At 36.2% G+C, this 24,343-nt stretch overlaps 2 protein-coding genes across 5 annotated transcripts in view; both read right to left on the bottom strand.

The window, feature by feature from the left end:
* Positions 1 to 694: 694 nt before the first annotated feature.
* On the bottom strand, positions 695 to 9,455 carry LOC111457315 (cationic amino acid transporter 1-like). Of its 3 annotated transcripts, none has more exons than XM_023099548.1 (2): positions 8,806 to 9,455; positions 695 to 2,051 (listed from the first exon to the last, which is right to left on the bottom strand). In XM_023099548.1, exons 1-2 carry the CDS (start codon positions 9,224 to 9,226, stop codon positions 718 to 720), a joined length of 1,755 nt encoding a protein of 584 aa, XP_022955316.1. In that variant the 5' UTR covers positions 9,227 to 9,455; the 3' UTR covers positions 695 to 717. The 3 variants fall into 3 exon arrangements, with proteins under 3 accessions (XP_022955316.1, XP_022955317.1, XP_022955314.1); XM_023099549.1 differs by lacking the exon at positions 8,806 to 9,455 and adding an exon at positions 2,492 to 2,912; XM_023099546.1 differs by lacking the exon at positions 695 to 2,051 and adding an exon at positions 6,117 to 7,669 and having other exon boundaries at positions 8,806 to 9,346.
* A 6,065-nt stretch (positions 9,456 to 15,520) lies between these two features.
* Positions 15,521 to 24,343, bottom strand: part of LOC111457327 (cation-chloride cotransporter 1-like) — a 14,152-nt gene continuing 5,329 nt past the window's right edge. For both annotated transcript variants that reach the window (XM_023099566.1, XM_023099567.1), the window contains 9 exons: positions 23,465 to 23,579; positions 22,477 to 22,577; positions 22,204 to 22,265; positions 21,304 to 21,528; positions 19,572 to 19,686; positions 18,942 to 19,136; positions 18,175 to 18,575; positions 17,578 to 17,739; positions 15,521 to 16,907 (listed from right to left, as the gene is read on the bottom strand). In XM_023099566.1, the coding sequence (XP_022955334.1) occupies positions 15,814 to 16,907; positions 17,578 to 17,739; positions 18,175 to 18,575; positions 18,942 to 19,136; positions 19,572 to 19,686; positions 21,304 to 21,528; positions 22,204 to 22,265; positions 22,477 to 22,577; positions 23,465 to 23,579 (2,470 nt within the window). In that variant the 3' untranslated portion in view covers positions 15,521 to 15,813. The remainder of the gene's footprint in view (positions 16,908 to 17,577; positions 17,740 to 18,174; positions 18,576 to 18,941; positions 19,137 to 19,571; positions 19,687 to 21,303; positions 21,529 to 22,203; positions 22,266 to 22,476; positions 22,578 to 23,464; positions 23,580 to 24,343) is intronic.

Here is a 24,343-nt window from a genome sequence, read left to right as displayed (position 1 = left end):
TTTTTTTTTTTTTTTTTTTTTTTTTTTGGGTGGGGTATCAAGGTACTCAAGACAACTAGAAAACTAATCCTTTCTCAAACACTTATAACCCAGGGTGGAGAAACCATCCAAACTTCGAGACAAATCTCGTACAATGAACAAATGTCACTTAAGGCAAAATCAAGTGATATATGATCCTCAACAAGCTAATACCTATGGAAAGAAACTAGTCAAGCTCAACACATATCGAGAACATCTTTTAAGAGCCTTATGAAGAAATATATGACCAAGAATGATGCTATGATCCAGAGTTAGAAAGCACCCTTGTGAAATTTGGAAGTTCAATTGGGTCAATTAGCAACCGAGTTATGAATAGACCTCTTGGGAGGTTGCCACCAGACATCGAAACGCGAAAAAGAAAGGGCAACAAACAACGTCAAGCAATAGAATTGAGAATTGGAAAAGAAATACTTAACCGGGGAGGTGAAATTAAAGAACACAATAACAATCACTCCCAAGAAACAGCTGATACACAATCGAGAAATGAAAAAAAAAAATACTGAACAGAAGTAGAGTAAAAATTATGCAGAAGCAGAACAAAGTAGAAAGAAAATATATATTGTAGCGTTTTGTTTAGCTATAATTTTACATGTACATATACTCTGTTTGCATGAATCGTACAATAACAAACATAAGATGTAAAATCTGAGCGGATACCAAATTCTTCTTCTCCTCCAATCACAAACTGCTATTAACTTCTCCTGCTATAGTCTTGGACTCCATTACCGAGTCATAAGAAGCATGTAATCCAATCAAGATATAGTAAACCAATAGAATCCCCGTCCATATTCCAAACCTTTCAAATGAAGCTTTGTCGATGGAGCCAAGAAGGAAAAGATTGATGGCGATCGACAGTGAAGGCAGCCATGGGACGAGCGGCACGCCCCACACGTGAGGCTTTTTGGCCTGTGGGACGCCGAGCCATAAGGCCAGAGTTGAGAGAAACCATATGGAATTGGACACTACCAAGCCGATCCAGCCGTCGCTCGAGCCCCAGTATACGGCAGTTGCTATTGAAGATCCCAGGATTAGAACTAGGCAGATTATGAGCTTGTTTCGGTCAGATGGTATTGTTTCACCGCTGACGTAGTAGCGTCGAACGATCAGGCCGACGGCTACCAGCATGAAGATGAAGAGGGTGGAGATAGAGAGGAGGTTTGAGAGGATTCCCAAGCTTGTAAAGAAGGCGATTATTGCGGTTGCAGCGAGCATTGTGGCTGTTGCATTCACTGGAGTGCCAGTCCTTTCATGCACTTTGGCGAACCATGGTGAGATCATGTGGGTTCTAGCAATGTGCGTGAGATAGCGAGCCTGTCCAACAGCACTAACCAACAACACGGTGGTCATGCCTTTAATAGCACCAGCAGCGACAATGTACTTAGCCCAACCCCATCCAACAGCCTCAAAAGCCACTGAAAACGGCGCGTCCTCATCAATTTGTTGGTACGGCTGCATCAAACACAACGTAACCGCAAGAATGCAATAGGCTAAAGTGGTGATCACCATGGACCCAACAAGACCAATAGGTATATCTTTAGCAGGGTTCTTAGTTTCCTCAGCCATTGTCGAAACCGCGTCGAATCCAACGTATGCAAAGAACAAAACAGCCGAGGCTACGAAGATGCCACGAGGGCCATAGGGGGCGAAGGGAGTGAAGTTTTTCGGGTTGGCCTTGGTGAGGCCGGCAATGACAATGAAGAGGATGATGGCAACGTGGAAAATGGAAGCAATGTAATTGAAGCGGGAGGAGCCTTTGGTGCTGGCTACAGCCAAGGTACAAATGACGATGATCACAACGATGGCAATGGGGTCGAGCTGGTTGTAGTCGTCGGGGAAAGACGAGACGTGGATGCGAAAATCGTTCGGATGATGATTGCACAAAGTGGCAAAGTATGAAGTCCATGAACGGGCCACAGCAGCGCCGCCAATTACATATTCGAGGAGGATGTTGCCCGCTGCGATGAATGCCACGAAGTCTCCTAGTTCTACCCTTAGATAGGCGAATGATCCACCTGAACAAATAATTACAATTGGCTCGTGTAGTTAGTAAATTAGAAAAAACCAAAAGAGAATTTAGAATAATTTTAAATTTAAATTATCGTAGAAGTATAAGAAATAGATAGACCATCTCCCATTAAAGTTCAAAAAATAAAAAGTTTATGAATATCTAAGATTTTTTATTTTTATTTTTATTTTTTAAGTTAGGACGGAGAAAAGAATTAGTAAACATTGATTAATTAATTTAAAAGAATAAATAATTAATAGAAAATTAATATATCATAGGGAAAACTCAATAATAAATGTAAAAAATTTTAAAACAGAAACCAAATAAAAATAAATCTAAAAAGTGAATAGTAAAATATATAATATTTTGAAGGCAGAGAGAATAAAAATTAAACTAATCGAACATATGAGAGTATGGAGGAGATGAGATTTGGAAAAAGGCACATACCCGCTGCTGGGATCTCGACAGCGAACTCAGTGTAACAGAAGACGGAAAGCATGGCAGAGACACCGGAGACGACATAAGATAAGACCACGGCTGGGCCGGCATGTTTCTTAGTCTCGAGACCAGTGAGGACGAATATTCCAGCGCCGATGACGGCGCCAATACCGAACCACATAAGGTCCCACCACGTGAGGCTCTTCTTCATCTCGTGCTGGCTCCGAGCCTTCATCTCGACGAGCTCGGTGTGCTCCCCGGACCTGGCCGTGAGCCGATCCAAGAATCGGGCTGGTGTCGCCTTCAGCGCTTTAGTGTAATTTCCCCAACTCTTAAACGACTCCTCTGGTAGAAAATCTTCCTTTGAACAACTACAGGATCTTCTTCTGATCCCTTCTCCACCACAGGCGTCACCGTTCGATGGACACATTCTGATTCTACACTGAAACAGTCAATTAAAACATGAAATGTTCAAAATTAAGTTAGGACTCTTATCATGTGCTTGATTTCAAAGAAAATGGATTAACCTATAATAAATAACTCTTTTAAATTTAAATCTCATTTCGTTTCTGTGGCTTAGTTTTGAAAAACAATCAAAATTACTCAGAGACCTAATCCAAATGAAGAGAATAGATCTGGAGATTCATTCACACTTGTACCGAATCAAAATCAGCGCAACTACAAAAATCGAGGTGATTCTCAAACCTAATCCAAATGAAATTTAAGCCTGTAAATAACACAGAAGAACAAAATCACACAAAATTTTGAAGAAGTTCCTCGCCCACAAAAACCAAAGAAACTCTGTTATGGAGACCTAGAAACTCTTCAAATTCTGTTCCGTGAAAAACCGCGATTGTCATTTCACAGAACTCCGCATTTTCAAGCAAGAAACAAGAAAAACAACTACAAATGTAACTCCACGGATTTAGAGAGAGTGAGAGAGAGACGGAAACTGATCGGAGGTCGACGAGAGGAGAGAGAGCTCTGGTGATCAAAGAATGGAAGGAAAAGAGAGTACTAAAGACAAGGCGGAAGAATAAGAAAGAAAAAGGGGGTTTATAAAGGAAGCAGACCAGTGACAACCGGTACACACAGTGGTTTCACGGTGGTTTCAGACGCAGTGGTTTTGAAATCGTTTTGCAGATTTAATGTCGTCCCATCGGATAATTATATAACAATTAAAGCTGAATTTTAAAACTATTCTCCTAAAACTACATTCAGTTAAATGAAACAGATTTGAGTATTTTGTTAACTTTAAAAAATATATTTTAATATTTAACTTTATAATTATTTTTTTCTAACCACTAGTTAAAATATATATATATATATATATATTTTTTAATATTTGAAAGGTAATTCTTCAAAAATATATATTGAAAATGAGTCGTAAATCTAAATTAATATTTAAAACCATATAAATAGATATTACCCAACCAAGCCAACAAAAAAAAAAAATTATGATTGGGTTGGGTGGAGTTCATTATTTAATAACAGTTGAACAAACCTTAAGTGTAGACCGGCAGACTTCGATGTAATACTAAGAATTGATTGGATAGCTGAAAATCACGCTCGTATAGACTATCATAAAAAGAAGGTAATATTCTCACTGCTGTTCGGACCAAATTTTAAGTTTAAGGATACATGCACGGGGGCTACCCCGAAGGTAGTTTCGATGATGTAAGCCAAGAGATTAGTTCAACAAGGAGGTTGGGCTATACTAGCATGTGTCATAGACGTAAGAGGAAAGGAGAAGACCTTAGACACGGTATCAGTAGTAAATGAATTTTTAGATGTCTTTTCGGAAGACCTACCAAGAATACCCCTCATGCCAGGAACTTGGCCTATTTCCAAAGCTCCCTACCACATGGTGTCAGTAGAGTTGAAAGAACTCAATGTGCAATTACAATATCTACTGGACAAAGGCTTCATCCGTCTTAGCGTATCCCCTTGGGGTGTGCCGGTATTATTTGTGAGGATAAAAGATGGATCGATGCGCCTGTGCATTAATTACAGAGAACTGAATAAGAGGATGATGAAGAATAAGTACCCACTTCCTCGTATTGAAGATCTGTTTGACCAACTCAAGGAAGCGACGGTAGTTTTCAAGATAGACCTTCAGTTAGCATACCATCAAATTAAGATTAAAGAAGGGGATGTACCAAAGACAGCATTCAAAAAAAGGTAAGATCACTACAAGTTTGTAGTGATGTCGTTTGGTCTCACCAACGCCCTAGCTGTGTTCATGTTGTTAATGAATCGAGTGTTCAAGGAGTGTCTAGACACATTTGTTATCGCGTTCATAGACGACATCCTAATATATTTGAAAATGGACCAAGAGCACCAAGTGCACCTCCGAAAGGTATTAACCACCTTGATAGAAAATTAGTTGTACGTCAAGTTCTCCAAATGTGAATGTTGGCTACGACAAGTCTCGTTCTTGGGGCATTTGGTGTCAAAGGATGAAATCTTAGTAGATCCTACCAAGATTGAAGCGGTTACTAAGTGGGAACATCCAACTACGGTTTCAGAGCTACGGAGTTTTCAAGGGTTGGGGTACTACCAAATATTTTTGCAAGACTTCACTAGAATTACCTCCCCACTTACACCGTTAACAAGGAAGGGTGTACCATTTATATGGAATGATGCGTGTGAAGCAAGTGTTCAGAGGGGTATATGATTTATAGTGATGCTTCCAAGAATGGACTAGGATGAGTGTTGATGCAACATAGTAAGATTGTTGCATATGTGTTCCATCAGTGAATATGAGAAGAACTAACCCACACATCATCTAGAGTTTGTGGCGGTAGTGTTCGCATTAAAAAATTTGGCGACACCACCTACATGGAAAGAATACCTAATTCTACACCGACTACAAGAGTTTAATGTATTTATTCACCCAGAAAAAGTTGAACACGAGGCAACAGTATGTGTGTCATGTGCATCGGGATACTTTCCAGTTATATTATGTTAGTATGGATGCATCCTTCGATATTCATGTTTGTCATGATATCATGTTGGTTTTTCATTTGTTGTGCGTCCGACGACGTATAACGCGTTAAGTCTGACCATATCAGGCCTAAGGGGTACGTATACAAGCCACCTAGTGAGACCATATGCGCATACGCGGGTCTCGTATGTGGGAAAGTACTACACATCCAACCTTACTCGGAATTGGAAAGAGTCCAAGGCCATGTGATAGTTCTAAGATAGGACCCAATCATTGTTATGTGTGTGATTACATTGTTAACCCGAATGGTGGGGTGACTTACTAAGTCATAAAATACTCAAGTCACGTGCTACCCTTGTATTTTTTAGGTAAAGATAAAACTCTCATGCGTCATGACGGTAAACGTCCGAAAGACCATGTAAGTTCGAATAGGACATGATTAGAGACGCATTCAATTTCAATAAGTATTTTTAATGCAATTATTTTATATTTAAAACTATATTCGATTTAATTTCTTGTTTTGAATTGAATACGCAAGTAATATGGCTTTATTTTAAAAGTATTTATTATGTACTTTCGCATACGTGATTAAAACATGCATGAGTGATATCACTAATTAGGCTAAGAAAATTAGGGGTGTTGCATAGGACAACAGCAACGATCCTTAATTTCTTTTTACTCAGAGTCGCTACTAACGTCTCATGCTCAATTAATATGCTATAGTTTTTTCATCAACTATCTATAATTTTTACAAGTACAATAAAATGCATACAAACAAACCACCATCCTTGCTAACACAATAACAAACATAAACAACTAAGTCCCCTAATGAAAGCACTAAGCCAATCATTATAAATTTAAACAACATGAGATCCATTTCTCAAATTTAAGCTTTTTCTTCTCGGTTCACACACTGCTATTAACTTCTCCTGCTACCGTCTTGGACTCCATAACCGAATCATAAGAAGCATGTAATCCAATCAAGAAATAGTAAACCAACAGAATCCCAGTCCAGATTCCAAACCTTTCAAATGAAGCTTTGTCGATCGACCCAAGAAGGAAAAGGTTGATGGCGATTGATAATGAAGGCACCCACGGGACGAGCGGCACACCCCACACACGTGGCTTTTTGGCTTGTGGGACACCAAACCATAGGGCTAGAGTTGAGAGAAACCATATGGAATTGGACACTACCAAGCCGATCCAACCGTTGCTCGAGCCCCAGTATACGGCGGTTGCTATTGAAGATCCGAGGATTAGAACCAGGCAGATTATGAGCTTGTTTCGGTCGGATGGTGTCGTTTCACCACTGACATAGTAGCGTCGAACGATTAGGCCGAGGGCGACCAACATGAAGATGAAGAGGGTGGAGATAGAAAGGAGGTTTGAGAGGATTCCCAAACTTGTAAAGAAGGCAATTATTGCTGTTGCAGCGAGCATTGTGGCTGTTGCATTCACTGGAGTGCCAGTCCTTTCATGCACTTTGGCGAACCATGGTGAGATCATGTGGGATCTGGCAATGTGCGTGAGATAGCGAGCCTGTCCAACAGCACTAACCAACAACACGGTGGTCATGCCTTTAATAGCACCAGCAGCGACAATGTACTTAGCCCAACCCCATCCAACAGCCTCAAAAGCCACTGAAAACGGCGCATCCTCATCAATTTCTTGGTAAGGCTGCATCAAACACAACGTAACCGCAAGAATGCAATAGGCTAATGTGGTGATCACCATTGACCCAACAAGACCAATAGGTATATCTTTAGCAGGGTTCTTAGTTTCCTCAGCCATTGTCGAAACCGCGTCAAATCCAACGTATGCAAAGAACAAAACAGCCGAGGCTACGAAGATGCCACGAGGGCCATAGGGGGCAAAGGGAGTGAAGTTTTTCGGGTTGGCCTTGGTTAGGCCGGCAATGACAATGAAGAGAATGATGGCAACGTGGAAAATGGAAGCAATGTAGTTGAAGCGAGAGGAGCCTTTGGTGCTTGCTATGGCTAAAGTGCAAATGACAATGATCACGACAATGGCAATGGGGTCGAGCTGGTTATAGTCGTCAGGGAAAGACGAGACGTGGATGCGAAAATCGTTCGGATGACGATTGCACAAAGTGGCAAAGTATGATGTCCATGAACGGGCCACCGCAGCGCCACCAATTACATATTCGAGGAGGATGTTGCCCGCCGCGATGAATGCCACAAAGTCTCCTAGTTCTACCCTTAGGTAGGCGAATGATCCACCTAAACAAATAATTACAATTGGTCGACGTTTATAAAAAAAATTCAATAAAATATCACTTTCATATCATTATTTCTAAAAAAAAAATAAAAAAAAGACGCACTTCATTAAAGAAAATAATAATAATAATACAAGGGCACATGGGACTTTTAATTTTAAGAAAAATATAATAAAATTTTTGAAGATTTAATGATATTTTAAAAATAAATTAGAAAGTCAAAGGGTATTTATTTATTTATTAATTTAGTCTTATTCTTCTTATCATCATTGTTATTTTAAATTGTAGGAAAATATGAACAAGATCCGAAAAAGTTGACTTAGAAACTCAGTTCGGTCAAAGAAACATGATAAAAGGGTAATTATGAGTCAACGACTCGACAAGTGGCCAAACATATCTTCTTATCCAACAATAAAATAAATAACAATAAAGACGAAAATAAATATTACTTATTGTTTAATTGAATTATTTTTCATTCTTAAAATAATAATAATAATCAAATTATTAATATTAATAATCAGCCAAAAAAATTTAAATAATGATTTAAATAATAATAAAAATATCATTTAGATTTCTAATTTTTTTAATTTTTAATTTTCGAAATATTATATATATATATATATATATATATATATTTTACTCTATGCTATCAAAGTTTTACATTTAGAATTTTTTTAATTAACTTTAATAATGATAAGGAATTAGTAAAATTTGATTAATTAATTTAAAAGAATAAAATAATTAACAGAAAATTAATGAAAATTCAACATTAAATGTATAAAATTTTAAAAAGAAATTAATCTAAAAAATCAATAATAAAATATATAAGTATTTTGAAAGGTAGAGTGAATAAAAATTAAACTAAAAAAAAATTAAAAAAAATATAGGAAAATAAAAATCAAAGTAAAAATTAAATTTTAAAATTTTAATTTAAGTTTATAATAAAATATTTAAAAATGGACGGAAAAAGAAGCTATCGTAAAATAGAAAAAGTCAGACGAATATAAACATTACTTAAAACAGTACTTTTTCCATAAATAAAATTACTTAAAACGGTAATTTTTTCCATAAATAAAATTAAATGAAATCGACGTTAATATGAAACTGAGGAGGAGATGAGATTTGGAAAAAGGCACGTACCGGCTGCCGGAATCTCGACGGCGAACTCAGTGTAACAGAAGACGGAAAGCATGGCGGAGACACCGGAGACGACATAAGACAAGACGACGGCTGGGCCAGCGTGTTTCTTAGTCTCAAGACCGGTGAGGACAAATATTCCGGCGCCGATGACAGCGCCGATACCGAACCACATAAGGTCCCACCACGTGAGGCTCTTCTTCATCTCGTGCTGGCTCCGAGCCTTCATCTCGACGAGCTCGATGTGATCCCCGGACCTGGCCGTGAGCCGATCCAAGAGCCGGGCCGGCGTGGCCTTCAGCGCTCTAGTGTAATTTCCCCAACTCTTGAACGACTCTTCTGGTAGAAAATCTTGCTTCGAACAACCACAGGATCTTCTTCGGATCTCTTCTCCACCACCGGCGTCACTGTTCGGTTGACCCATTTTGATTTCACAGAGAGAAAGAGAGAGTACTCAAGACAAGGCGGGAGAATAAGAAAGGAAAACGAGGTTTATAAAGGAAGTAGAGACGACCCGTGACAGCTACTAGACATAGAAACTGATATGTGGAGGTTAGTTGGATGGTCACATTCATGGAATCAAGCTGTGTTTCTAAATTTAGTTATCTCATTAAGGAACAATTAGCTAAGATTTAGGTTTTAACCCCAACGGTTAAGAGGGCATAAACGACAAGTCCGAACTCCAAGTCGGAACAATTAGTTTGTATCCTATTTAAAGCTTATGAATATAATTGAGAACACATTCAATTCCAATTATATTTCTATTTCTCATTCTTTAACATTTAATAAGAGTTGGATTGAAAATCATAGAACGAGAATGAGAATAATTGAGTTAGTCTAAAAATATTTCAATTTGACCCAACTCAACTCACAAACACTTCTCCACGTCATCGAAAAGTTTGGTCTTGTGATTTTGAGAAAAGTTAAAATTTAGTTCATATCATTTAAATATTAAAATTTAGTCCATATTTTGGGGCATTTTAGTTTGGGTGAATATAAACATGATTTTGGTGAACAGTTATAGACAAGGATATTGACACGACAAGAATAGTAAAGACCTAACTATTTATGAGAGTAAGTAGAAGGGATTTGGAATATGCATACGACCATGGACAACACATCTTGTATAAGCATGACTGGGACATCCAACATACAACCACAGACAACACACCTTGGACAAGCATGACCATGATATCCTCCCCCCTCAACCCCTCAATTAGTGACGTCCCTGTCAACCGACTCTTCATAAACTTAGCAGTGTAGGATGAGGTTGGCTTCAGGTCTCTCGACGCGCTTCTAGCTGATCTTTGTCTTGAAGAGTCTCTCCCAATCTGTCAGGAACTGTTGAAATCCACTTCTTGGTTTGTTGATTTTTCGCGTCTTCTCTATCAGAATCTCTCCTTCTTTCTTTGCGATGTAACTCTTCAAGTTACTAATGTGGAAAGTAGGACTAGTCTGCATCCATGGGAGCAATTGGATATGATGCATTCTCGACCTTTTCAATGACTTTGGCTGGTCAATAGTGCTTTTGTACCGGTCGTTGGTTCTTATTATCTTGAAATCAGAGTTGATCTAAACTTAACTTTATTAGAACTCTTTCTCCATTTAGGAATTGTCGTGGCCAAAGCTTTCGACCGCCTTCTCTTCATCTATCTGGATGATCTTCCCCCTTCAGCGGAGGTGTTGGATTAAGGTCTCTCCCCAGCATTTGGATGACCACTGACAAGAGTCTCTGCTGGTCCCCAACTTTCAACCAGTCATTTAAATGTCTATGGAACTTAGCTAGCTCAAATTTAGCCGTATGACACACATTTGCGGCAGACAATCTCGCCCCCAACATAAAATCAATCTTGTGATTTTATCTGCCCAGGTAAAGATAAATACTTTGTCTGACTTTCTGATCTTGCATCGTGGTGCTTCTATTGCGACTGTAAGGTTGTTGAAGTTAGCTCACTCGATCTCTCCTCTTCAACTACGACAACGACAACAAGTGCGGATGACAGTGTCGCAATGAAGGTCATGGAACCGGAGTTAGGGTAGTAGCATTTACGCGTGTTTAGTTAGGGTAGTACAAAAATAGGATCATTACAAGATGTATACCATGCTAGCCTCCAAACACGACAACTTTTGAATAGATCCTTCTCAAGAATACTACAAACCGTTCGACTAAAAGAGCATTAAAAAAATAAATGACACACAATTGGTTGTAATCTTTTTCACGTTAGCTAGTCGAGTTATTTGAGTAAGTTAAATATGACCGAACAAGACTAGTGACGTACAACTTATGAGTTGAAAACCGATATCCAATTTACGTCAACAAAAAAAAAACATAAAATAAAACGAAATACACAAAGCTTTATGACGTGTGAAAATGAGAAGTTGTAAAGAATGGAAAGATGCCATATGACAAGCTTTGAGACATGATAAGACATGAGACATGAAACACGACAAGAGGATACATATGACAAAGTATGTTGAAAGTTTGACCTACAAGCCATTTATGACGTGCACAGTTTTACTTTTGACTTTCGAAAGGGAAATATGGAAACTTGAGTTGGAATTCGGTGTATTGTCTTGTTAAGGTAAAATGAATGATGGAGGAATATATATATATATATATATATATATATATATCTAGCATGGTTAGATTCACGTAACCGATAGGAGATATTGTCCACTTTGAGCCTGAACTCTCGTCTGAGTAACTTTTGACTACACTTTCGAGTCTCACAATTTCTTTGTTCGACATTTGATGATTCTATTGACATGGTTAAATTAAGGACATGACTTTGATACCATGTTAGTAATCACGGACCTTCACAATGATATGATATTGTCCACTTTGAGCATAAGCTCTCGTGGTTACACTTTGACCTCCACAAGATATGATATTGTCCACTTTGAGCATAAATTCTCGTGGTTACGCTTTAACCTCCACAATGATATGATATTGTCCACTTTCAGCATAAGTTCTCGTGGTTACGCTTTGACCTCCACAAATATATGATATTGTCCACTTTGAGCATAAATTCTCAGTTACGCTTTAACCTCCACAATGATATGATATTGTCCACTTTCAGCACAAGTTCTCGTGGTTACGCTTTGACCTCCACAATGATATGATCCTGTCCACTTTCAGCATAAGTCCTCGTGGTTACGCTTTAACCTCCACAATGATATAATATTGTCCATTTTGAGCCTAAGCTCTCGTGGCTAAGCTTTGGGCTTTTCCAAAAGGCCTCATAACAATGGATATGTATTCTTTACTCTCTAAATTAGCCAATGTAGACTCCCTCCCAACAACAACATACACTTAGGAAAGAGAAAAAGTACGAAAGAATATTGGCTAGAGGTTTTCAAGCATGTAGAGTTAGAGAATACTGACAATCTACATTTTCAAAGCAATGGGTATATATATATATATATAGTTTAGTTTACTGTATATAGTTTTATCGGATATAATTATTTACTATGTATAACTATCTATCATATAACCATATGTAATAGTTTTTTTAGTAGTTGTTCACTATATATAACCTCATTTACCATATATAGTTTTAATCGTTGACTAAGCGGTAACAAAGCAGCAGACTCCATAATCTAACGTAGGTTTAGTTTGTTTCTGTAGAGAAAAACTCAAAACTTGTTACTCTAAAAAAAACAAACTATAAAACTAAGTTCCATTAACGGCCTAACTGAAAGTTAGAGAATACAGTACTACAAAAAGGGAGTTAGAACTCTAATATAAAAGTGAGATTCTTTGGTTTACTAAGTCAGCAACGGCTTCATTACATCATACTTTGGTGTTTTGAAGCCAGTCAGATAATCCATATTTTGACGGCTCTAGCTTGACGTCTTGGCTGATCCAGTTGGAGTATGATATTTTTAGACTATTTCCTACAATTTTCAACTCTTTCGAGAGTCATTTCGGACTCTTTTGGAGGTGTTCGACACAAAGTCAAAGTCAAAGTCAAAGTCAAAGCCATCTATTTTGATCTTAAACAAAAAGAAAGACTTGAAATTTGCATACAACTTAGTTTCTCTTTATCCACAAACCAACCATAAGTATATATATATAAAATAATTATTCTTTCTAGCGTGTGGGTTTGTATTTTATATAAAAATATTTTTTTAAATTTTAAAATTTTTAACACTATCTTCAAATATTAAAAAATTTAAAAATTTCAAAAATATTATTCTTAAATTTTTTTAAACAATTCTAAAATACCTCTAATTTAAAAGAAATTAAAAAATAATTTTATTCTAGAACAGACAAAAGCGGAGTAACTTCTGACCGCTCTGGACAATGGCCCGGAGTACTAATCAAAACTCTAAAAATAATTAAAAATTTTAAGGATATTAATGCTACTTTTCAGTTGAATATTCTTTTAACCTAACATTATTTTTAGATTTTTTTTCTTTAACACAAAGTTTAAAAGTATATTTAAATTTTAAAATATATTTTAGAGTATTTTTGGAACATTTGAATGATATTTTAAAAATAAATATCCAATATTTCTACCCAAAATTAAGTATTTTTCTTTAAAAAAAATTAATTAATTAAAATTTTTTAAAACTCTTTTTTTTTTTAACAAGTTTTAGATTTTTTTTTTATTAATAAAATATTATGCACAGAAATAATAAGAATTTGATTTAAACTAAACTAAAAAAAATAATAAATAAAAAATAATACAAATTTAGATGGATAATCATGATACCCACAAATTTCAAAAATTTCAAATAATAATAAATAAAAAAAAAACAAATACAAGAAATAGAATGATTTCAAATGTATTTTTTACGTCAAAAAATTTAATTTCATTTAGAGTTAAATTACTTATTAATATTTATCCTATTTTAATTTTTTTTATTAATAAATGAAAACAAAATACTCATATTAGTAATTTTTATTAATAATTTTTCCACTAAACATAAAATTTGAAATACTTCTTATTTTAATTATTTTAATAGAGATAAATAATTTGAAATAATTTCTCAAACTCTCTTGAGTGACAAATTTGTAACATTTTATCTACAAATAAACCCTTTAAAATTATCTTAATAATTTAAATATGTTTTAACATAATTTTTATTTCCAAAATATTTATGACGTAAAAAACAAAAAAAGAAAACTATTTTTTTAGAAGCTTCACAAATAAGGTTTATAAAATTAATGAAGACAGGTAATATTCACATTAATAGCAGTCTGTAATTTTTTATTTTTTATTTTTAATGATAAGAACAGCTAAGAATAATAATTATATTTAAATAGAAAATAAGGAACAGCTCATTGGTGGCTTAGTTTGAAAAACAATGATTAATTTTAAATTTGTTAAAATTTGTAACGATTCTAGATTTTAGCTAACTTAAGGTCGCTACTATATTATTATGAGATATACTCTTTTGTGCGGAAATAATCGCTTAAAACATTATTGTAAAATATTGTCATGGAATTACGTGTTTTATAAAAGGTTTTTAAGGCAAAACAACGAAAAAATTAAAATAGAGATAGATAAAATAGAACAGAAGTACCCTATATTAACATGTAGTCAACGAAATTAAATAAATCTACCTATGCATGTGTCATGCTCTTCTACTTGACTTGAGTATTTTAAGAAATATTCAGTAACTGATCCACTAATGAAGTTAAATGCAAGCACATGCAATGAGGAATGGAACCTATAATTGAAATTTGTATTCTCATAGATGACTATCCTAAGCGAGTCAATGGATGTGATTACTATTATACACATGGCATGTATATGCGAGTGTGAACCTACCAGTCGGTTTGCGCGCCTCCTTGACCTTTTTTTTTGGTCGGGCTAGCATTCTCTAGTGCTTTTGTCGGACACTCGGTAGGAATAGTGACCGTCATAATATTATGATAAACATAATAATCATTTTCCTTCTCATAATATATCCGTTACGTACACATCGTAAATGGGGAGTCTTTAATGATGCATGAAACATACAATAATGCATGAGGTCCCAACCTCATTTATCAAACCGGGTAAAAACAACCCTCACATTTTCCTTCCTATCATGTCATTTTTATAGCATAGCCTTTAAAACATATATCGGGGTTATATACAATATCGAAACATAATGTTGCATTCATGTCATATTCTGCACATAACATGCCCTCCAACATACCATATCATACCATGCACATATCATATTATTAATCGTATCACAATATGCATCATATCGTCAAACATATCATATCATCCACACGTTATATCACAACATGTATCATATCACAAACACATTGTTTCATAAATATTTCACGTATATCAAACATATGACACATGCAATCCACGGGCACGTGTCATCATACAAGATACGAACTTCTAACCATGTCGATAGTAAGACATTTATCTGATTAGGTTAAGTTGTTGTCACTAATTTATCCTTAATGAATGTTTGATTTTGTCTTTTGAAATTCAAGTCAACCAATGTGAGTCCATGACATTAGTTTCCATTAATTTACAATGGTCGAACATTGGTTCGGCCTAAACCCTAAACCCTAAACCCTAGTTTTAAAAAACTAGAAACTAAAGCAACTACACAAGCATGTCCCAAACATTGGCCACACCTTAAATCACTATTTTCAAAATAAATTTGAAAAGATAGAATAAATGAACTAAAACATAAAACATGGGTTATTAACAAATCTGCTCTCATTGAAGCCTTAATGGTATGAGATAGAGGAGGAAAGTTGAAGAAATAATAATGATATTATTTAAATGAAGAGTTCAATAGCATACAAATTCAATGAGTAATACCAAAAAAAAGCCTAATCAAAGTTGAACATCACCCCAATAATGGCTATTTATTTCAAAATTTCTTAGACTAATATGGTAATACAAAACCGAATAAAGAGCTTTGATGGATGCTACAAAGAATGGTTGAGACCTAAAATGAATGCTACAAGACGTCTCTACGAACAGCAATCAAGGAATGAAGGAATGAAGGAAGGAAGGAAGGAAGGAAGGAAGCAAGAAGCGAGAGCTACGTGTACAACGTTACGACGTCTCTACGATATCCTCTTACGATCAATAGCCTCGGCACATTCTCAACCAACAAGTCCAAGTACTCCATATAGAAGTAGGCAGGATGGTTGGGCGGAGGTGGCGGGAGGCTGACGAGCACGACCGCAGCCATCCTCGAGTATCTCAGAATGCTCGAGTTCAACTTGAGAGTTGTGTTTAGAAATTTCTGTACTTGTTTCTCATTCACATTCACAGGCTTCCCATCAGCCACTAGTGTGGTTGCTCTGCTTTCAGCAGCAGCTGCCTTCATTTCACCTAAATAACTAGCAATCCTGCCTTGACCAGCGGTGAACGCTTCGATTGATTCGTCTTGTTGCCCGCCCTCCACTTGTGTGGTGTCCCATGATTTGATCGTTATAACGATCACCTCGGCTTGCATCCGAAGATCATACAAGAACTTTTTGACATCAGCTTTGAGGGCCTCGGCATCAGAATCCTCCTCAGCAATGCAGAACACCTGAATCTTACAGCTTTCAAAGCTCTCCTTTGTGAGGAGAAGCTGAGAGAGGAGAAGCATAAGACCACCATCCCTCACAATCCAATACAAGTCTATAGTTCCATACTGCCTCTGATATTCATTAGGCCATTCATCCAGACCCTTAACAATCACAACAGCCTTGTTAGCATCAATGCAGTCATTGATTATTCCAACGAAAGTAGCAGGAATCTCGGTTAGATTTTCGCGACGCCAGATTTCTGGATATCGCATAACTATGATATTAGGCTTGAGATTGCCAAGACCCATCGTCTGAACAATCCCCCTGAAGCCTTCAGACATAGAGGGAGCCACAACAATCTCTGCCACACCTTCACAACGTTTGTAATCAATATATGTAGCAAGCTGCTTGCAGGCAGCTTTGGAATCTTCAACCCGCTCATGGTAGTCTCCATCTAGTATGGACACAAATATGGACATTCCACGGCCTTTTTTCTTCATGCAGTTTGCAAAGTCCGCAAGTTTTGGGTGACAAGGAACATTTTCTGGCAGCTTTCCCCATGGCCGGCAAAATATCAACGGTATGGGATACCAATTCTTTGGGTGAACTTGGCTCGCTGTAATTTGAATACATTTCTATATTAACGACAGTACCAAACATCTACGACAGAACATTCATTCATATGTAAGCCAAAGATAGGGAACAAGTCACCACAGCCATCTCTGCTGCACCGCTGTCACACACACACAAACAACGAAGAAGAAAAAGAAAGGCATGTCGCAGTGTGTGTGAGATCCCACATCGGTTGGGTAGGAGAACGAAACACTCTTTATAAGGGTGTGGAAACCTTTCCCTAGCAGATGCGTTTTAGAAACCTTGAGGGAAAACTCGAAAGGGAAAGCCCAAAGAGGACAATATCTGCTAGTGGTGAGCTTGTGCCGTTACAGTGTGACTCCCGGCATAAGAAGGGAAAACTATTAACCTCGGACAAATACAGATTCCTAGGAGTTGGAAATTTAACATAAATGGTAATCCAAATTCTAGGGACCTTTGACATAATTAGCAACCCCATCGCACTGCTTTTTCACAATCAGGTACACAACAAAACTAATAACCAAACACATCTATAACAGTGCGATGGGATTAACTCAATAGCTAAATCAAATTAGCAAGCGGCCCTCCACACAGAACAAGTTAAAATGAATATGTACAAACAACAACAAGCAAATGACCCACAAAATAGAGTCAAGATAACATTTATTGAAAAGTGATAGTAGTATGCTCACCTCCAAGTGAACGAAGGCTGCGGAGAGCAAGTTGGAAATACGCACTCTTGAAACCATCACCCCAGTCCCCAGCCTTACCTCTAAGGCACACATAATAATATATAAGGCTTGCAAGGGCTAGAGACACTATCGTGAATGACCATGAGATCAAGAACATTATCACTGTAAACAAGAAAAAGAAAATCAAGTAAAAGACAGCTCACAATAGTTGGTTTTAGTGACTAGCATAACGTATCCGCTATCCAACAAATAACATAATTAGTTGATGCAGATTTCTCAATCCTAAGATTTGAGGAATGCAAGTAGTTACATGTTCGATAGAAACATCAGAAGGTCATTTTTCATCCATAATATATAGAACTTGCAACAATTTGATAAATATGTCACACGGATTATAATGCTATTCATCATTGAACTTGGCGTACCAAAGAGGTACTCTGAAATTTCTCGAGTAAAGAAACAAAATAGAAATCAAACTTGTTAGTCGATCATATGATATTTGTGAAATTTTCTGAACTAAAAATTAGAAAAAGTAAACAATACGAAGCACCTGAATCTAAAAAAGTCACTCAGTACGTATATGAAAGTATAGCCTACCTACACAAAGTGATGCTCCAAGAAGAGAGAGGCTCCAGTGATGAAATTTCCATCGTGGACGCCAACTGGGAGCATCTAGTAGATCCAAAAGGAAGCAGGATAAGTTCACGCCAGCGTAGCACAATAGGAAAAACATGGTTACGGTTGGTGTGATAAGATCAAGATTCCCAATTATGACACATCCGATGCAGAGAATTGCAGTAAAGAGGGTTGCAAAGTATGGCTCACAGCCATCTTCTACTTTAAAATAGTTTAGAATGGGTAATATATTATCATTGGCTATGGCTGCTAGTAAGCGGGGGGCTCCTGTCAAGCTCTGAAGAGCAGCTCCAAGGGTTGATAAAATGATTCCAACATAAATAATTGCTGGGAAAGGCCACGCGACTGTAGCAGTAAAAAGCCTACATAAGAAATTATAATTCACTATAGATTAGAAACATTCTGAACTGCTCAACTGAAGCCTACATAAATACTGTATCAATATCAAATTCCTCCCTCCCCATCTCTATGGACTGCTCAGCTTTCCATTCATTCTTCAACTTTGAATCTGACGCCTAACAATGATTTGTAAGGGGAAAAAACATAATGCTTCAGCTGTTGCATATTCTTAGAGATCTTTTCAATCCAAATCACTCACTAGTAAATAGTAATAAATGAACTATGGATAATGCGGTGGCTCAATAGCTATAAGCCACACAAGTGGTCAGGTCTCAGAACTGCCAATGATCAACATTTACATTATTTCACTTGGTACTATGACATATTACCTATCTGTTAACAATCTCTTTCTGGTTGCCAGTGCTCCAAACAACAGCACAGAGACCAGATACAATATAGTTGTCAAAAGAGTCGCAAACAATGTTCCCATAGGAATTGAACGTTGAGTATCCTTCAGTGAAGCTGATCTATTAGATCCAGCCATTATTCCCGTCACAGCAGGGAAAAAAAGACCAACCAATGCACTGCAAGAGAAGGACAAAAGTAGAAAGCTAATCCACAAAAACTTCCTCGGCAATAAGTAATCACCATTATACTTTTAACCACTCAAGAAGCTAAAAGAAATGTTAATAGTTATGCACATAAATAGGTAGTTTGAAATTACTACAATCAGTGGTCCATTAACATCGAGGCAGAGACCGGGGGGGTGGGGGGTGGGGGGAGGTGGGGGAGGAGTAAGAAAATAAATCGATAAAATACTGCGCTTTGCTTTAGGATCATCAATGGCAACTAAGTCCAACATCCAACAATCCCAATTTCAATAAAACAAATGGTTCTCACTATCTCACATAAGTGAGAAAAACAATTTTTGACTCCAAGCTGTAGAAATTCAGAGAAAATATATAAAATTAACTATAAAAAATATGCAAAGGCTGAAAAAAATAACATCCAAAGCTTACTTGAAATTCCAATATACGTTTCCCTGAGGATCGGGAATTCCAGCACTGTTAGTCATCTGATAATCAGAACTCCAATTTTCTTTAAAAGTATCCATACTCAACCCTGTGACACCATCTGAATAACATTGCAAAAGAAAGCACCAATTTAATTCTTCCAATACATTATGCACACCGTTGATAAAAGTGACGACAAATTAAATAACCTCATTGTTCAACATCATGTCATTGAGACTATGGCCTCCTGACGATTAAATATATATATATATCAAGAATCATTACATCCAAGTTTTCATACAAAATTTATTTAAAGCTAAATAAACCACACGAAAGCCCAACACAAATCTCTATACTTTGCCGCAAAAAGTCAACCAGGTATTGTTTCTTGTTCAAAAAACAAAGTTGAACAGAAATTTCCCAATCTCAATGACACATAAAATAAACTGACACCGAAAGTATAAAAAATGTAGGAATCAAGGTTCCTAGTATGACATTAGTAAACAATTTGTAACATCATCATTCAACCTGTCAGCTGAAGAAAAAATGAACCATAGAAACTATCATCTCATCAACAAAGCCTCATTATGTAATCTCAAGTTACCAATGCCTAAATCTCCAAGCTCCAAAAACATAGAAACTACCTCGCAATTGACCAAGTGGAATCTTCTCCCCTCATTAATTATTTCCCACAAGAAATTCTTCATAAGCCTCTAAATGACCTTGCACACCAAAACAGGAATTCCAAGCAAAGAAAGATAGTAGCCAGGAATTTCATTCAATACAGATTGGATATAAGATTGACCAAGAAACCTATAGTGCATAGCAAAGTTCTAGAGAAAAATGTTGTTAATTCATGAAATGGAACAAGTATCAAAATAAAAATTTAGTGCATCATATATCGTAAACAACATAAAAGAAAGTATAGTTTCCTTCTCCAATGCTTCCTTCTTCACGCTGTATTCCCACTTTCCTTTCCCAGCAAAACTAAATTCCTTCGCTGGCAATTTGTAAAAAGGTTAAAAGGCCAGCTGTTCCACTCACCACACACTTGTATGAAGTAATTAATTAAATTTATTCACTTCTGGCCTTCCAGATTCCCATTTTGAAATTTCAATAATATTCTCCATGGGTCTTCGTACTCCTTGATCCTTCCTTTCCTACCCTTCCAGTTTAACTCTTCTTTCTATCCTTTCCTTTCCCTCTGTCTTTCCAGTCTTCAGACTTTAGTCATGCACGCAGGCCGCATATTCTCTCCACCCTTATTCTTTAGTAATTCTTATTTCTTTGAATCTGGCATGGAAAGTACTTCGTCACTTGGGCTCCGAAAAATGTTAGATCGATGAACACTCTGAACATGCCAGAAATGATTCTCCAATTTCTTTGATTTGTTTTCATTTTTCACTTTTTTTATGAAGTTTATTTGAGTTGGAAGGTTTTGATTCAGTTCGATTCATACGATTCCAATGAAGAAACATATGTTTTAGCTCATTTACGATTCAAAGGCACGATTGAATTGTTTGGCCTGCGTTTCAATCTACCTCGTGCAATAGAACTCGTGTATCGTAAGAGTTAAACAATAGACCTAAGTGTAGTGCTTGAAATCTGACAGGTTGACCATTCGATACATGCAGAATGCAAACCCAAAGAACCGTCAAGTGTACATGGGACCCACATATTTAGAAGAATGACATGCTCATAAGATATTATTTTTCATTAAAAAGGAAAAAAGAATCACCTGCAGGGTCGTTTTTCTTGGCCAGAAAAATTCCAAGAAATATGCAAACTACTGAGAACAAGACTGGAATAAGGAAAGCAGGAGCAACCCTATTAATCATTTTCACACCACCAAACACAATGAAGCACAGAAAAATCGTCACGATAATGCCATAAACTTGCAAGTCATGTGAACTTGGACTTTGAATTGGTTCAACAGTTGATCCATTAACTTTTGTTACAGTCTCTGCATCGCAATAACAAAATGATCAACGTAATGTGAGAAGTCTCTACGGTAGATTTTAATTACACGTCTTGCTAGTACCAAATATGCAAAATATCTAGAATGCCATAGTGTACGACACAAAAAAAAAAAAAAAATTGTAATAGACAAAAAACCATTTGTGGGATGGCCAATAGCCCAAATGACAAAGTGAAAAGTTTTAAGGAGAAGGTCAGATATTTTTGTAATAAATCTTACAATATTGCTACTATCTAAAACAGCATTACAGAACTCTATATGCTTCTGTATAGGCCAAATGTTTTAAATTGGATTGCCATCCAATCCTTTAATGCAATTCCACCTCTTAATAATATTATTTGGTTTCATATGAAAAGAAAACCATCATATGTCGTAGAGAATATAGTAAACCCATGCCTATTACTTGTAAAAAGAAAGCCACCATGTCTTCAAGAGAATAAACTAGAGTTCTAATGCTTCATATGTAAAAAAAATACAAACCTTACATGTCAGACAGATAAATCCTTGTTATAAAATAGAAATTAAAGACTAAAAATTACAAATGTATACATAATACAAGTCATAAATGAAAACTAACGAGATCCACAACTGATAATAATATATAAGGCTAAGGTAGACACGGGATCATTTCCTGTCTATAGAAGCAAAGATTCCCTTTACCTCTGAATATCCCTGCAGATGGTACAGCATCCAAAAATGTTTCTACAGCTCCCAACACATAACTGAACCAGCAGATTGGGGAGAGCAGGAGGGGGGAAACGCAGAAGTTAACATAAAAACAGAGATGGCGCAAATTTAAATAAATAAATAAACAAAAAAAGAAGCAACTGGACAATAAAACAATGGCAAGACTACTACAACTCTGAAGTCTTTATATTACACCAACCACATATATCAACAACCAGAAAAATTAAATTAAACATGTATACTTACAGAGCACCAGCAACTGCATTTCCGAGAAAGAAACATAGCCCAATGCTAACTCCAACCTCTGGACCAAGGGCACGACCTATCAGATAATATGGTCCCCCACCCTAGAAGAAAAAAAACAATAAAAAAAACTTAGAAGACCAAACTAATGGGACGTGCATTTTAAGTGACAAATCACTCTACAAACTGGGAAAAAAAATATTTTCAATTGATTAAATTATCAATACAAAATCTTTAGGAAGACCTACTTGTAAGTAAAGATTCGTTTGTATTACTATTTTCAAAGAAAAAGGGTATTTTAGTAGTATTCATTTCGTGCTTTTGCAAAATTTGTTTGCTTTTTTTTCTACAATTAAAAAAAAAAATCTAAGAAACAATTTCTTTGATAAAATGAAAATACTATAAAAGGGGGAGGAGATCCAAGCCCTAGACCAAGGGGGTTATAAAAAATACACCAATTGATTAAAAGATAATTCAAACTAAATTTGTTGAATGGAGCAAAAATTTTATATCAACAGCCAAAAAGGAGGAGATTCAAGAAAAAACCTCAAAGGGCCTCTCTTTGTCAATAAAACCCTACTGCAACTTTCAAGCCAAAAATACCAAAAATTAAATAAAGTTGACACATCGGATATGAATGTTTTCATCTAATTTTTCTTTCTCATAAGTAGAAAGAAATACAAATCAGTTTGTATACCTTAAAATTGTTGAAGCCAGTTGAACTAAAAGGGCATCATTGAACATTCTATAAATGCTGCTGTATTCTTCCTCATACAAATTAACGCTCTTAATAGTTCAATGACAAATAAGTTTTGGGAAAGCACGGCCAGAGTTAAAACAACCGCGTGGTTTCAAATAATATATATATTTGAGAAATTATAGATATAATACAGTTAATCACGCTCTTACTAACAGGTATAAAATCCACTAGATTCGCTCACTTCAAGACTTTAAAATTAAGAAGGTTAAAATTTCAACCTAAGAAATGTACCTTCATTGCACCATTAGTTGCAATAGCACTCAGTGAAATTGAAGTCAAGAACGTACATAAACCACAAAATGCCACCAGCACTAATGACTCACCAATCCCAGCCATGCCGACAATCCTGCATTTTTGTTCAATACGAAAACATCTTTCATCTAGATAAGTAAGTATACAAAAAAAAAAGTCCCTCCCATAAAACAGGACCCAGTAAACAGGCAACTAGCTAACTATTACAAGGAGGAACCCCAATTCTATGAGCCAATATGGGTCCTTAAATATTTCGAATTATTTGAAATTGAAGCTAAACATGATTGGTTGAAGGCATGTTACTCGTTCAAATACAAATGATTTCTAAAAGAACTGTGCCAATATCAAAAAGATTTTGACACATTCTATCCCTACCCGAACCAAGAGCAATTTGGTCCTGTTAAGCTGAACCAGCCATCGAGTATTTTCCACAATCGATGCCAAAGCTTGGCTTCATGCCTAGCTAGGTATACTTTCCAGGAATTCAGAGACCAAACGGCAATTCCTTTGTCTATACGCTAAAAAATTTCATACTACACTCTTCTGTCGTCTTCATCATATCTCTTGGGTCTTAAACCCTTTATCTAAAGATAACATAAGGATGGAAAGGAAAAGTAATGTTCTCTTGATTGATGCTGTTTAAGAAATCTCTTGGGCGTTAAAGTTAGAATAAATTTCTGCAATCTACAAAAGAAAAAGGGGGAAAGAGATCGAAAGGAGGTTTTTGACTTGACCAAGTTTCATTGCTCTTCTTGGAATTTTTTGTCAGATGACTTCTGTAACTATTTCTCAGTTCCTAATTAATATTAATTGGGATTTTCTTTTTTTTTTTTCTTTTTTTTTTTTTTTTTTTTTTTT

Source organism: Cucurbita moschata, unplaced genomic scaffold (assembly GCF_002738365.1).
Source record: "Cucurbita moschata cultivar Rifu unplaced genomic scaffold, Cmos_1.0 Cmo_Scf00019, whole genome shotgun sequence".
Lineage (NCBI taxonomy): Eukaryota > Viridiplantae > Streptophyta > Magnoliopsida > Cucurbitales > Cucurbitaceae > Cucurbita > Cucurbita moschata.
This window is presented reverse-complemented; position numbering and strand designations above follow the sequence as displayed.